General features: G+C 44.8%; 2 protein-coding genes and 1 pseudogene across 3 annotated transcripts; 2 read left to right on the top strand and 1 right to left on the bottom strand.

Annotated features, from left to right (window-relative positions):
• The first annotated feature begins 339 nt into the window (after window positions 1-339).
• On the top strand, window positions 340-2,127 carry LOC133900000 (uncharacterized). Its single transcript, XM_062341064.1, has 2 exons — window positions 340-575; window positions 1,503-2,127. The coding sequence occupies exons 1-2, from the start codon at window positions 441-443 to the stop codon at window positions 1,689-1,691; spliced, it is 324 nt and encodes a 107-aa protein (XP_062197048.1). The 5' UTR covers window positions 340-440; the 3' UTR covers window positions 1,692-2,127.
• A 1,675-nt stretch (window positions 2,128-3,802) lies between these two features.
• LOC133900999 (probable E3 ubiquitin-protein ligase ARI5) lies at window positions 3,803-5,627 on the top strand (annotated as a pseudogene).
• A 218-nt stretch (window positions 5,628-5,845) lies between these two features.
• LOC133900058 (G-type lectin S-receptor-like serine/threonine-protein kinase At1g61400) lies at window positions 5,846-14,034 on the bottom strand. Of its 2 annotated transcripts, XM_062341146.1 has the most exons (10): window positions 13,854-14,034; window positions 13,292-13,763; window positions 12,228-12,280; window positions 11,627-11,694; window positions 8,647-8,735; window positions 7,881-8,154; window positions 7,505-7,754; window positions 7,245-7,374; window positions 6,676-7,117; window positions 5,846-6,398 (listed from the first exon to the last, which is right to left on the bottom strand). In XM_062341146.1, the coding sequence occupies exons 2-9, from the start codon at window positions 13,718-13,720 to the stop codon at window positions 6,692-6,694; spliced, it is 1,719 nt and encodes a 572-aa protein (XP_062197130.1). In that variant the 5' UTR covers window positions 13,721-13,763; window positions 13,854-14,034; the 3' UTR covers window positions 5,846-6,398; window positions 6,676-6,691. The 2 variants fall into 2 exon arrangements, with proteins under 2 accessions (XP_062197130.1, XP_062197129.1); XM_062341145.1 differs by lacking the exon at window positions 5,846-6,398 and having other exon boundaries at window positions 6,462-7,117.
• Window positions 14,035-15,095: the final 1,061 nt, after the last annotated feature.

The raw sequence follows: 15,095 nt of genomic DNA, 5'->3' as shown, positions 1-15,095 counted from the left end.
GTCTCCGTCTGTTTGTACGTATTTCGTTTCACGGCACACTGTTAAGAAAATTGGCCGCAGTCCAACAAAAATGCACTCGATTTCCTCCTTGCTGTTTGACAGCAAAAAACTGACTGTAATGCAAAACACAATCAATCGATTTTGCCGATTGCAGAAAAAGATGTTGTACTACCTGTTAACTTGCTATGGCCGAGAAAAATGACTGCACAATTCTTTTTTATTTTTGAAAACGGATATGTATATTTACAATTTTCGGATTTAAAAAATATAAAAATAAAAAATTCACTGACTGCATCTCGGGAAAAAAAAAAAGCTCACGGGCTTACCTGGGCCACTAGAATTGAATCGCTCCTGCTTCTGACGACGCTAGGGTTCCACCGCCGACGGTCGAACGGTCTCCTGCGCCTTCGTTCGGTCGTCGTCGTCGCCGCGAGAGAAAGATGTCGGCGAACTCGAGGGCCAGCTCCGATCCGGTGGACCTCGAGAAAAGAGCCGCCGGGGTGAAAGCGGCGGCAGGGGAGGAGGAGCTGGCCGTCGTGGACCCGCGGAAGGCCGATTTGATCAGGCGCTCGCTAGTGAGGCTACTGTTCCTCCCTTCTCCTAGCTACATGAACCTCCCTACCCCGATTTCCTCTTTCTTTTTGTCATTATCAATCTCCTAGCTGCGAATTGGGATGTTCAGTAATGCTTGATTGCTGCTGGTTCTTTAAATTGAGTGTTCAGATCTTGCAAATCTGGTGTGCGGTCCAACATCTAGTATTCCTTTCTAATCTCACTGGAAATTTGTATGCTGTTGGCTACTTCCTTTACGTCGTGGATGATGATACATGGAAGGAACCTGGTTGAACTTAATTGAAAAAAAAAACTCCGTTCAATCTCAATATTGTGCTGATCGATCAAAATGGTGTATCGCTAAATTACGTACTTGAGGCCTGCAGATCACTTTCCTGGATATATATGTGTGTTATGTACTGATCTGCGCATCCTACTTTTTAAATGTTAAGTAACTATTCTCAAGTTGATGACCATGCTACTATAAACTAAACTTTCCACTTTCCACAACCCCCTTTCGATACACTACTAAATGGCTTTAGTGCAAATAAATGGTTCCAGTGGATTTTTGTGCCCTATTGAAGTATACATACTAATCTTTGTGCTTTATCCAAAGATGTTTGTGCTATTTTGGATAATATTCCCAAAGTTACTGTCAGAACCTGTGCTTGTATCAAGTGCATACCAATATTTTCACCTTGTTGTGTTTCTATCTGGTGCTGGGTATTTGAGTTGTCTGATCCCTCACCGTGTTTACTAGAAATCCTTATTCTATTGACATTTGAACTTGTTTCCCCATCTAATCGAGAATATGTTGCTACATATAGCCCTGTTCATAATTGAATTCCATACAGTTTACCTTCACGTCAATTAATGTGCACTTTTTTTTGCGCACAAGAGCTAGCATTGTATTTGTTCTGTCTGTTAATCTTTGTGCTTGCTGCTTGTAGGACATTTTCTTCATGGTGTATCTGCTGTTTTTCGTTGGTGTCTTAGCAGTGATGGTCATGGTTTCCGGCAACTGGTGGGATCCGTGGCCAGGTGTTCTTATCCTATCCCCTATCTTCATAGGGACGCTCTGGCTGACACCCAAGATGAAGGACGTGTATATTCAGCTCTTTGCCACGACCTGGAAGTGACAGTAATCTTTCTACCAAACTACTGACATCTGAGAAATAATCCAATGAGTGAGTGATAAGTGGCGCTGTTTAGTTAGTATGTGCAGTTTGATGCCCTGATAGTAGTAGTAGGCTTGTGGTATGGACTGGTAGTATGCATGGTGCCTGCCCTTAAGCCAGTTCTTCAGTTTTGTGTGCCCAGCTGATAAATTGGGCAGCCACCAGATGGGCGTGAATATATTGTTGGGCAATATTATGGAGTGTACTGGGACCTGCCTTACCTCTATAATCGAAGCCAGCATATTTATTGTCGTTGCATGTATGGTTTCTGCTGTTCATTCCACTGGTATGTGTTGTTTTGCTGTTGGTCACCGGCCATATGGCAAGAGCTTGCTACCTAGAACAACTGAACAAAGATTTTTTGGAACAGAGATCTAGTACAGCACTGCTGTTCTTCTGTGTCAAATTAGTACTTGCCAAATTCAGATGCGCTCGATGCTGTAAGTCAGTTGGTCATGTGTGCCAAATATGTATGGTGGATTTTTCTTTTCTTCATGGAATATCAATTCAGAGTAAATACCTGACCAGCTTTCTGATGTTCTTTCTGTCGATTGAGTTCTTGGATGTTCTGTTTGCATCCAAAGCTTATATTTCTGTTCATCAGGATTACAAAGTTTCAGGGTTGCAGGAGCAGTTGCCGGTACAACTGAATCAGCCCTTTGAGTTTGAGTCTTCTACTGTTGAGATTATGGTCATAACGTTCTTGTGATGCATTCTGTTCTTCTCTGGCTGATTATGCTGTATTTGTTTTTCTTCGTTCAGTGGCTATACGGACCCTGAATATTACTTGATGGGTATTTGATCAACAATAGTCGGTATCTATACCTATGGTGCAATGTTCCTTGAGATCATTACTGCAAGTGTGCTACCCATTTGTCCATGCAGGTCGTCTTTTGAGCCTAGTCGGTCGATCGAGACGACGAGATGGCTTCAGATTTCTGAAGTTAGCTTAGTAATTACGTACAGACGCATGCCAAACAACTAGTAAGCGTTCAACAAAACTTTACTGCAAAAATTTACCGATCTGGGGAAAAGAAGATGCAGCCCCTGCGCAAAAGGAATGGAACTCTCAAGACTTCGTGAACAATGCAGTCCACAGAAAGTATTGGTCAAAATGCCTCGGGGTTTACCTAAAAAGGAGCTCAAAATTAATGCTTCAAATGTTCAACTTTGATTTTTTTTTTTTATAACATTTGGACTTTATCAGCAACTACTGCAAGTGGTACACAGATCTATCAAGTGAAACTAGCAACAACATATATGTTTCACCCACGTGAGAACAATTTAAGATACAGTAATTCAAAAAAGTAAAAGAATATAACATGACAAAAGAGATATTTACATACACGAAATTCACAATATGATCATGTAATTTCAGGAGAAAGAATGATAAGTACCTGGACATGAGGGTTGAGGGGACCGTATCGTCCAGAGTTAGCCGTTCGTAGCAACATTGTGAGGAGGATCAAGATAGTAACCGATTTGTGAAGAGATAAAAACAATTCTCGCATAGTACCTTGGTGTAAAAATAGCACGACAGAGACGACCTCTGTGGTAGATGACGATGGAGGCGACGTGCGATAGCGCACCCTATCCAGAAAGCCCGGCGTTGTAGGCAAAATACAGGAGGCGACACACCCTTTTGAGAAACCCGCCGTTGTAGGCGAAGTCCGGGAGGTCGCGTAACCTCTGGAGAAATCCGGCAATGAATGTATTGACAAATATTGAACATCTAGATATGAAAGATAAATAATAAGAGAGATTGAATGCATTTTTGAAATATGTGGAAGGTAAATATTAGACGTCTAGATATGAAAGGCAAATAATAAAAGATTGGATGTATCTTTTAAGAGGAATATAATTCAATTTTGTATGGTGCCCGTTTAATCGATTCAGATGGAGGGTGAAGATTTATTGAGTTTGCTATAATTTGTATATTTATAGAAGTATATATAATTGAGATAAACTATCGTCCCCCAACCTTTACAAAAATCCGGATTCTGGAGATTAGCAGCCGATTGGCAGCACCGTGCGTGGCTACGTGGCTAGGGTTAGCCTAATAGCGGCGCGGCATGGCATCAGACGGCAGAGACGACGACGGCTGCGGCGGCAGCAACAAGAGATGCCGAGTTAACGCCGGCGAGAGCGGCGATGGCACCTGCGATCACATAGACGGCGGCTGCGACGTTTGTGGAGAGCATGCTAAGGAAACGGTCGACGACGGCACCGCTGAGGATTACATGTACGAGGACTACGACGATGAGGAAACGAAGGTCGACGACTCGGAGTGTGAGAAGGAGCGAGGTACGTCGTTTTAACCGAAGACGTTGTCCGCGCGCGGCAAGAGGTGGACACGGCCAAGGTCGCCGAGGTCCTGTCGATCCCGTCGGGCTTCGCGGCTGTCCTGCTGAGGCACTTCAAGTGGAGACCCCGGCGGGCCCAGGAGGAGTGGTTCTCGGACGACCGGCGCGTCCGCGACGCCGTCGGCCTGCCGGCGGACGGCGTCCCCATCCCCGTGGCGCTCAACCCCTGGCGGCTCGTCTGCGTCATATGCTTCGGCCGTTTCCACTTCGGCCGGATGAGATCGGTGGGGTGCTCCCAGCCTCCCACTACTAGTGTGACAAGTGCTGGCGTGGGTACATCAGCGCAGCGGTGGGCGACGGCGCGCGGTGCCTGGCGCTGCGTTGCCCAGACCCGTCCTACTCGGCGACCGTCGTCCGGGAGCTCGTCAACGAGGTGGCCGAGGACGCCGACAAGGCCCTGTACGCGCGGTTCGCGGTCCGGTCGTATGTGGAGGAGAGCGGCGGCAGGATCAAGTGGTGCCCCGGCCCCGGGGTGCATCCACGTCGTGGAGTTCCTCGGCAGCGACGGCGACACGACGGACGTGTTCTGCGAGTGCAAGCACGGCTTCTGCTGGACCTGCGGTGAGGAGGCGCACCGGCCGGTGTCGTGCGACACGGTGCGCGCGTGGCTGGCCAAGAACAGCTCCGACTCGAAGACAGCGAACTGGGTGCTAGCCAACACGAAGCACTGCCCCAAGTGCCGGCGGCCGATCGAGAAGAACCCGGGGTGCATGCGCATGACGTGCCGCGCCCCCTGCGGCCACGTGTTCTGCTGGCTCTGCCTCGACCCGTGGGGACAGCACACCAGCTGCGACGCCTTCCGGACGCCGCAGGACAATCCCGACGCCGGCAAGAAGCTCGCCCTCAGCATGGAGGAGGAGCGGCGGAGGCAGGCCAAGGTGTCGCTGGACAGGTACCTGTACCACTACGAGCGCTGGGCAGCCAACCACACGTCTCTGCAGAAGGTGTTCAAGGACATGGCCGACCTGGAGAGCTCCGAGCTCAAGAGGATGGCTGCCGCGGTGGACCTACCGGAGACAGAGACTCACTTCGACTTCCTGACCAAGGCGTACAAGCAGATCGCCGACGGTCGGCGGGTACTGCGGTGGGCGTACGCGTACGGGTACTACCTAGACCCGGAGCGCGACGCGGCCAAGCACCGCCTTTTCGAGGACCTGCAGGAGCAGGCAAACTCGTGGCTGGAACGCCTGCACTGCTGCGCCGAGCTGGAGAGGAGGGAGCTCTTCTGTGCCAACAGCGAGGCCGCCATCGTCCGCGAGCTGTTGAAGTACTACAGGGACAAGGTCGTGAACCTCACCGCGGTGACGCAAACCTTCATGGAGAACCTCGTGAAAGCGTTTGAGATCGACAACCTGCCCGAGTTCAAGTCATTGAACTAGCTCGTGGATGGATGGATCCATGGATGGTTCCTCCTCCATCAGATTGATCGCCTTCAAGATTAGTTCTTCAGTTTTACCTCACTCAGACCATTTTAAATTAGGGATATGAATAATTAGTTTGGTGATGACACGGAGAGATCTCAAGTTTAGTTTAATACGACCGAAACTTCGTTAGTACTCTATATTAGTGCCGCTGAAATGCCGAATGAACGTACTGCTAATTATACCGTCTTTTAGCGTACCCATGGTGGCGACGACCGATGAGATCTGTCATGTGTCATGGCGAAAGGATGAGGCCGGCGCTGATCCTCCAAGAGCGCACGTATGCTTGAGAGAGGAAGAAGAAGCGAGCTAGATCGAAGACAAAAAATGCTATTTCTCCAAAATATAATGGCATACGATTATTCTGCTTCTGCCGTACTTATAATCTTCCCGTCCCATGAAACATCCACACTTGCTTATCAGGAGCTGCAAAAATGTGCAGGTAGAATGGTAGATCGAAGCGTACACTGATAAGAGAAAATTTGAAGCTCTGGTGTGGCGTACGACCCATCATCGAGACCAGGGAATGCAAGGTGCCCTTGATTATGTGAAGCTGCAAGTTGACAGTGTCTATAAAGCAGTTCTTCCAGTTCCGCGTTCCGGCTGTACCCTGCCTGCGTCCCTCTCCTTCGTCTTTACTCTTGCCTTGGACCACGACTGCGTACCTTTCTTTGGCTCCTGCAGCTGGAGGCGAATTAAGGACCTGAACGGCTGCTAGGTATGGCGCGCGCCCAAGCTCAGTTCTGATGCTCCGATCCATTCCTCGGCGTTACAGAGTCGGTGACTGCAAACTGAGAACATTTCCTCTGATTTTAGTAACTGCGAGTCTTCAAGAGCAAGCTACGGTGTTTGGCGCCATGGATTCACCATCCGTGCAGTAGATTCTGAAGCTCCGTATTGTCGGATCGAATGGAAACACGAGACAATTTAGAAGGACATGACGAGACTGATAAAATGGCAGGCCAGGGTGTGTCCCCTCTACCTTTGTAGCAAAATTGTTGAAACTGAGATATGTCTACAGCTCAAACTGCTCCTAGAGCGTAACAATGAAGAGTGGAAAAACCAGACCATGGATGTATACCAGGTTCTATAGATCCTGATGCGAACTATCTGGACCGACAACGTATGATTAGATACATATGCGAAGACGTACGGACTTACGGGGAAAATTAAAGCCTCATCTGGGGCTAAGCGATCCGCTTGACCACCCGGCAGAAGGGCTGGCAGACCCTTCTTCATCCCGTGTAATGTAGAACCCTTCTTCATCCCGTGTAATGCAGAACTCTTCTTCATCCCCTGTAATGTAGAACCCTTCTTCATCCCGTGTAATGTAGAACTCTTCTTCATCCCCTGTAATGTAGAACCCTTCTTCATCCAGTGTAATGTAGTGTGGTTTCTTTGGTGTCGGCAACTCTTTCTTGCCATTTAGCATCTCAAGAACATCCGCCATGCTGGGGCGGTCTGCCCGATCAAATTGGGAGCACAGCAGTCCTACCTGCACGCACCTCTTGATCTCCATTAGCTGAGACCCGTCAAACAGTGACGGATCAAATAACTCCTCCATTCGTCCAGCTTCCCAAGCGTCCCAAAAAGGCCGATCAATCTATAGAAAAAAACGCATTATATATAGATGACAAGCTTAGTTTGCATATATTCTGGAAGCTCACCAAGAAACAATAACAAATCGATGTTGCCCTAAAGTAGATGCATGCGTGCGTATAAATACTTACCCAGCCATTTCTAGGTGGTTTAGATATGCACATAATGCTAACAGTCCCTAAGAGGGTGATGCCAAAAGCGTACACATCGTTCTTCCTTGACACAATGCTTTCCATCACATATTCTGGAGGCATATATCCCCTGAATGGTCAAATAAAAATGGAAGACCATAAGAAAGAATAATGAATTAAAAAAAGGATAAACTCCATGGAAATATTTAGAAAAACAAAAAAAGAACGAAAATGGAAATATTTATGGAATGACGTCTTACATTGTGCCCATTAAATGGGTAGTAACAACAGGAATGATAGTGATCTCATCATCATGAGTGATAGTGATCTCATCATCATCCAACACCTTAGATAATCCGAAATCAGTAATCTTAGGATTCATATCATAATCCAAAAGGATATTGGATGGTTTCACATCCATATGGACAACGTGCTGCTCATGTAGGTACTGCACTCCCTGGGCTACCCCCTCAATTATCCGGAAGAGGGAGGACCACTCAAGTCGGGACTCTGCTAAACACAAGTCATATCACGGGGGAAGAAGCTATTAATTCATTATATACAAAGTTAATTGAGAGAAAATAAAATTTATCCAACCGTGAAATATATATGATCAATATATTAGTGGAAACATGCCTCTGATAATATTGTCCAAGCTTCCGTTCGACATGTATTCTTCGACCCAAAAAAATTCCCTTTGGTCGCCATATTCCCTTTCTTTGCCTTTGAACAACCGCATCACAGAAAAAGATCTGACTTCATCATGGCAACCATATCCCAAAACTTTCACTATATTTTTGTGCCGCAGCTTTGAAGCCAGAAGAAGTTGATCATAAATGCGCGCCCAACCAAAGAAACTTGATCCTCTAAATTTCTTGATGGCGACCACGTTTCCGTCATTTAATACACCCTGAAAAGTACAAACACGGTTTAATGATGGGTTCATGTCATCACTGAAATAAATCCAGGAAGGTGTTATCACCCTGTCTGAATATATTTACAATCTACATCTGTGAAGCTATTCTCTCTTAAGGGTGCATTCAGATAAATGCTAACAAATGAAGCCAAAAATTCATTAAGTAAGGTTCTTGTTTTGTTGATACCATTTTGAGAAACGAGATGCTTTAAATGGATCGATAACCGAGTTGTCGTGTAATGATATTATTATCTGATTTTTTTTTTAAAAGAAAACTCATCTTGGAAGACATGTTAAATGTTAGGCTGTGCATGTGTGGCTCTGTGGCGTGTGTGCCGTACAGAGTATCTCATAGGGGACCTCCTTTCTCTATGTATGTAGGGACTATATGTAGAGTTACAAATTGTACAATCACACATACCTTATCGCTAATAAAGTGGAAGCCTCTAAGCATAACAAAATTAGCAAATCAAACATATGAAGTACCTTGTAGACCTCACAAGAGCCACCATGTCCAATGAGGTTTTCACCATTTATAGCGGCCTTTAACTCAGATAAATTGAACTTCTTTAAGGCTGACATGGAAACAACAGATACCACGTAGTTTAGGTTATGCAAACATGAAACTGTTGTCATATAATTCAATTTGAAGGAGCAAAGTGGTAAACATTGATAGTCTGTGAAAAAGAAGAAGAAGCAGTGAACACCGATAATGGTATGTAACTATAGGTAGCCTGCCAAACAAGTAATATAATGCATGGACCGGAATTATGATGAAGAAAAATCAGAAAATTTTAAGACCCATATGTGCAAGGATCACACGGCAAGTGATGATGAGTAATTAACACTTTGGTTTGTTAATTGAGAGTTGCATTAAACGGATTGTGAAAAAAAATGTGTTCATGTGCAAATTAAGTAGATAAGATTGGTGTGTTGATAGGCGGACTGGTAGGTCTTCGTTGCAAAAACCGAAGAGTTAACTCTCGTGTAGTTGAGACGTCAGGCAATTGAGCGTTCCCTAGAGTTTGGTTCATTTTTGTAATACCTAATTTTTTTTTCAAGGAAAAAATGAAAGGAATTTGACCGAATTTTGACTTTTTGATCCGTTGCTCGTACGGACGATCGGAGACCGTGGTTGCGTTCATCTCGTCGAGACGAACCCATTTTGCTATTCATATGTCCGTTCCGGGCATTTTGAGACCCGTAGCGAGCCCAATAAATTTAGACCGTTCGTTGTTTTAAAAAAATAAAAATAAAAAAGGGGATAAGTACTGGATGGATCGGCCCTCAACCCGATCCATCGAGACGTCTCTACTGCGCTCGTATTTTCTCTCTCTCACACGTTTCTCTCTCTCGCTCGGCTCTCTCTCACTCGCTGCTGCGCGCTGCTGTTCCCGCGCCGGCCGTCGCCGCCAGAGCGCCGCGCCGCCGCGCCACCGTCTGCCGCGCGCCGTCGTCGCGCCGAGCCAGCGCGCGTTGCTGCCGTGCGTCGCCGCCGCTGCGCCGCGCACCGCCCGCCGTGCGTCGCCTCTGCGCCAAGCCACCGCTGTCGCCGGCTGCTGCGCGCCGCCGGCTGTCGCCGCCTGCTGCTGCCCTCTCTCTCTGTGTGTGGCTTGATCAAAGAAGAAGCAAGCAAGCAGAGCCAGCCGAAGAGAACCAGGAAGAAGAAGCCAGGAAGGAAGAAGGAGAAAAGAAAAGAAAAGAAAAGAGAAAAAAAAGAAAAAAGGGGAAGGAAAAAAAAAAGGAAAAAGAAGAAAAAAAAGGAAAAGTTGGAAATTTCGGGATTTCGTCGGATTCGTCGTCAATCTTTCGAAGGCGATTTCTCGGTGGTACTATTTCCGGACGTTCTTGATTGAATTTTCTTCATCGTCGGTTGATTGAATTTTCTTCATCGTCGGTAAAGGCAAGTGAATGTATTGTATGACTATGCTTTAACCTAATATTGGGTTGCCTACATTCTTTAATTACAGTGCATTCATCTAATCTGAATGACTGATTCTGAGCTGGGTACTATGTTGTTTACGTTTCCAGAAGTTTACTCGATGATTGATTTATGAAGTGCAGTAGGCACGATATGCCATTCTGCAGTTGTTCATTAGTGTTGTATGCAATGTTTTTTTTGAAGTCTCAAGCATATTCCGGAAGTTATGCTGGTTATGCTTAAAGCACGTCATACATATACATCTCATGCATTGGAAGTTTGTCGTCGTCTTCTGGCCGCAACCGTACCGGTACAGTACCGTATGTCACCCGAGGAGGGGTACGGTGCACACCCTTACGTTACCCGAGGAGGGGTAAGGGTGACGAGAGCATGTGCATGGTTATGTCTTCTTAGGGTACGGTGCACACTCTTACGTTACCCGAGGAGGGGTAAGGGTGAGGAGAGCATATCATGTGCATGGTTATATCTTTTTATGAAATTCAATCAATCATTCGCATCAAATCTTATTTCCTTTAGTTAGCTTGTATATAGATATATATGCGGCTCTGAAGGCTTATACCAACCGAATGTTAAATTTTTTTTAATGTTATCGTTGGACTTGCTTAGTCATAATTGTTTCTCCTAGTGTTGGCGGTCTGTTTCATTACTATTTTCTATTTAGAATTGTTAGCTCATTCAACTGTGGCTAAATAGCTTTTTGTTAAAGTACCTTTTACTTGCTGAGATTTTTGAATCTCACCCGTGCTTTCTTTACAGGTATGTTTAGATGTTGTCGTGCATTTTGGGGATGGATCTTGGTAGCTGCACACACTACCTTATCACGATGTCGATAGCTCAACCGGTGTATACAAGTGGTGTGTCTGATGGTCCGTCGTTTGTTTTGGTTTATGTTGTGGCACGACGCTGGTAGCGTCGTGGTGGACTCTATATATATGCTGGTTATATCTGTTTCTGCCTGCCTGTGATATTTCTTTTGGTCAGCTATACCTCTCTATAGAGGAAATACTGCCAAAATTTTCTTTTTTTTCAAATAAATAGGCTTGGTTGTAAAGTAGGGTGTTACAATTTTCCTACCCTCAGGGAGAAATTGTCCAAGCAATTCTAGAATTATACAAGTGCCAACGTAACAACAAGCCATATGCTAATTTAAAATCACAAATAGACCGGCACCGTATGCATTTGGGCACAAAAGAAATTATATCAGAGAAATTGTATGGATAAAGTACTCTAAAGCAAACATAACCTAAAATGCAAGTGAAAACGGGAGAGTAACACTAATAAAAGCCTAGTCATCTTAACTTTCACTTTCTACCTGTGTATTAGCAGGCTCTGTTTCTACGTGGCTTTGTAAACATGTCATTTTCTATGTGTGCACAGTTGCCAACACAAGAAGGGACCGAGGCCCCTTTTGGCCCCCATTACCCTCCGCTCAAGTTTGTGACGACTTGAAATAATTATGCGTGCCCGCGCGCACTCACAGTCGCTGCCACTATCCAACAAAGATAACACGAGATCCAATATTACCTACTGATGGAGCAAATGACGCCACTCTTCCTCCTAGTATGTTGTTTCTCTTGCGGTCCACTTCAGATCTGCCATTGCCATTGCCATTATCAAATGAAAACGACTTCCTTTTTATGTTGGCAACTAAAAAAAAAATCTGAGGGATATCCCAAAGCTTGCTAGTTAACAGGTTAATATATATTCATTAACTTTGACATTCATTTGTGGATAGCACTAGGAAGATTAAGTGTACACCTTTTACCTGCCTAATTTTATTTCATCATATTTTTTACGTGGATATTGCAATACTGCAGTTTAATTAGCTCAAAGCTCAATGATGCAGCAGGTTAGTGGAGGAACAAAAATTAGTCCCAACTCCCAATTACATAATGTTTGAGTTGGTTTATAACCTATAACATCAGAGTTTTGCCAACAACAAACATGAACGAATAAGCTAAAATGATGTGACATAGTTTGTTAGTCCATGGAATTGTAAAGTTAACTTTGAGTTACTCTCGACAGTACACTTACAAGTTTTAAGACTTGCATTATACTATACTTCTCTATCTTAGATCATAGTGCCACAACAAAGAGGGATAAATTTGCATCATAGATATCTGACCTAGCATCATCAGTTGAATGACTGTTATGTGTTAGCTCCACCACTCCAGTATCCTGAAACAGCAAAATATTTTCAATTACTTTATCACAGAGAAGCTTGTATATAAAGCTATTACTATGAGCTCTATCTAACAGAATAATTTTTTGTGCATCCCTGGGTGTCTAGGCCAACACAAATTGGCCAACTATAGTCAGTATGTATACTGAATACTGAATTAGGGCACATATTGGCACATATGCTTTCTATTGTGGAATACAGGTCAAATTTCTTTTTAGGATGCACCAATTATGCCTGGGAAATAAATTGGCCAATGGCCTAGTGAATTTCTCAAATTATGTAACAGTAACACAACTAAAAATCAACTTCAATATGCAAACAACTGCTTCTTGCATTCTACAAGGTCTAGACAGCATGCACTTGTCGATGCTGCTGGTATGACTGAAGCATAATATCATGCTGCTTATTGTTGAAGCAAGCGAACAATCGACTAAATGGTTGATTGAAGCATAATATCATGCTGCTTATTGTTGAAGCAAGCGAACAGTGGACTAAATGGTTGACTGAAGCATAATATCATGCTGCTTATGGTTGAAGCAACGCGTATGAATATTTTTACTTGGAATTGTTGTCATATACTTTGTATAAGTTGTATTCATATAAAATCATACCTTTTTGTCGAAATATGCTGTCAAACCAGGCCTCAACATTGCAGCCTGGCGGAATTCTGGCCGAAATTTCATCCGAAATTTCGGTTATTTTGGTCAAATTTTGACCAAAAAATTTAAATTTTGTTTGGTTCACTTTATCCGAAATTTTCGAAATTTAGCCTGAATTTCACGAATTTCGGTGATTTTGCCCTTGAACCAAAAAAAACACCCATCGAAATTTTGAACCCTGGTTGTGACTACTTGGAATAATTATGCGTGCGCGCGTGCACTCATAGTCGCTGGGTGTTTAGGCCAACACAAATTAGCCAAATATAGTCAGTATGTATTTGCATTACATGAGTAAAATAATTTTCGTATGGAAAAATGTAGAAACATGTATCTAAAAAAACATGGCACCTGTTGCAGCCGGGGCGGAGGATGAACACCACCAGCCTGAATAGTTAACAAGACGATGCTGGTGTGGATATTGATGGCGAAGGACGCCAGCATCACTTTGTTCAAGATATCATCTTTCACTCGTTGCAGTTGCTTGGACAGGTCCCCTGCTGCGATGAAACGGCGGATGGTGCTCCTCTCCTGGCAGGCCGTGACGAGCTCGAGGGCGCGTTCGAGGGTCTCCTCCAGATCCTCCAGCGCGGCGCTCATCGCCGGGCTGTCATTCATCATCCCCGTCTGCTGCAGCTGCGATAGGATAGCGCTGAATCTGAGCACGCGCTTCCTGATCTCGTGGCACTCCTCCTCGTTCTGGCGAACCGTGTCCGCCGCCTTCTTGATCGCGAGCCCAAGTTTTACGATCTTCTCCACGCTGGCCACCGGATCGGCCATCGCTCCGACCGTACAAGGTTACAAGTACAATATACAAGAACCTCTAATGCACGCAAGTGAGGTCATGAGCAAACTAAGATCAAGAAACCTTACTGAATTTGTCGTGGCAATCAGAGCAACTAATTCTGCTCACCTCTTGCTTCCTCCAAGCTACCCTGTGCAGATCTAGCGATCGCCGGTCGTCCGTTCGCTCGGCAGCAACTTACTCTGCTCCGGCGATGAGTCAACTGCTTACTGCTCCCCCAATGGAATGGACAAAAGACTTGTGTTCTGGAGGTCCGCTCGCAGCCGTCCCCATTCGTCGTGTTTCCGCGTGGGGAACCTGGACTTTATCTGGTCCAGTCCACGGCAAGTACATTACTATATATCAACCGTCTTATTGTTCGTCTTACCTAATATCTCCTATGATTTTAGTGATAGAAAGAAGGTGAGCGAGTGAAAGAGGTTATTTTTTCGTCAAGTAATAATTTCATAAGCTAAAATTTAAAATTGTAAGATTACTTTCATATTATTATATGAGTTGTCATTATTATATAACTCATAATATTTATTTGCTCTATACATAAATTAAAAAATTACTTTAAAACCACTGAAAAGATAATTTATTGTAAAAATCATCCGTTAAGTTATCTCAAATTTATATATCATGAGGTGGCGTATAATACCACACCAATATATGTCTCGTGGCGATGTCTCTGCAAGGAAAGGAAACGCCAAGAGAGAGGAAACTGGGAAGCCGTGTCGGCCTGAAACCGCGTGGCAATACTGATTGGGACGATTTTATGTGGCTAGCAGTATAGCACGGTTGCATGAACTCGAAATATGTATATGCACATATACGGCATGGAAAGCAATGCGACAAATCCCTGCGAAGAATGAAGCAACAAGTCGTGGAATTTTTACAACTTGTCCTTTTGTAAAAACATAATTTATTGACATTTTGAGCAAGAGGAAATGAAGATGTTGCGGCTGCACTGAGCCACTGACAGTATAAGGCAGCGGTGAAGGTATGAGCTTGAATTTCAAGGTGCCGACATTCTGTGCTCAAGTTTCCAGCAAGATGAGGCGATGCGGAATCACGGTTCGCCGCTGCCAAAGTACAGGCCATGAGAGAGACCTCTGACCAGATCTGCATCTGCTGAGCCGGCGGACTAGCGCGGACTCCGACGCTCGAGCCCGACGAAGAAGACGCCTCCTGCCATGGGCCTATCCCGGGCCGCTGAAGTCTGATCCAACGGCTGCTAGGCAGTAGGCACTCAGGGGTGGACGGTATACCTTTGGGCCCCAACAAATATTGTCCCTGCTTCTTAGGATTAGGGATGGCAATAGGATGTGACAGAGTATAGATAGTATTCACATATGTCCGTATCTATCA

The sequence above is a fragment of the Phragmites australis genome, chromosome 19, assembly GCF_958298935.1.
Source record: "Phragmites australis chromosome 19, lpPhrAust1.1, whole genome shotgun sequence".
Lineage (NCBI taxonomy): Eukaryota > Viridiplantae > Streptophyta > Magnoliopsida > Poales > Poaceae > Phragmites > Phragmites australis.
Note: the sequence above shows the minus strand (reverse complement) of the source record. Positions and strands in the feature narration are given on the sequence as shown.

Coding starts and splice junctions, on each gene's coding strand:
- LOC133900000 (XM_062341064.1), top strand. CDS start 441: ATGTCGGCGAACTCGAGGGCCAGCTCCGATCCGGTGGACCTCGAGAAA. Junction 576..1,502: donor ATTTGATCAGGCGCTCGCTA/GTGAGGCTACTG, acceptor TGCTGCTTGTAG/GACATTTTCTTCATGGTGTA.
- LOC133900058 (XM_062341146.1), bottom strand. CDS start 13,720: ATGGCCGATCCGGTGGCCAGCGTGGAGAAGATCGTAAAACTTGGGCTC. Junction 11,695..12,227: donor CATTCAACTGATGATGCTAG/GTCAGATATCTA, acceptor TGGCAATGGCAG/ATCTGAAGTGGACCGCAAGA. Junction 8,736..11,626: donor GTCATTTGCTCCATCAGTAG/GTAATATTGGAT, acceptor TTTCCATGTCAG/CCTTAAAGAAGTTCAATTTA.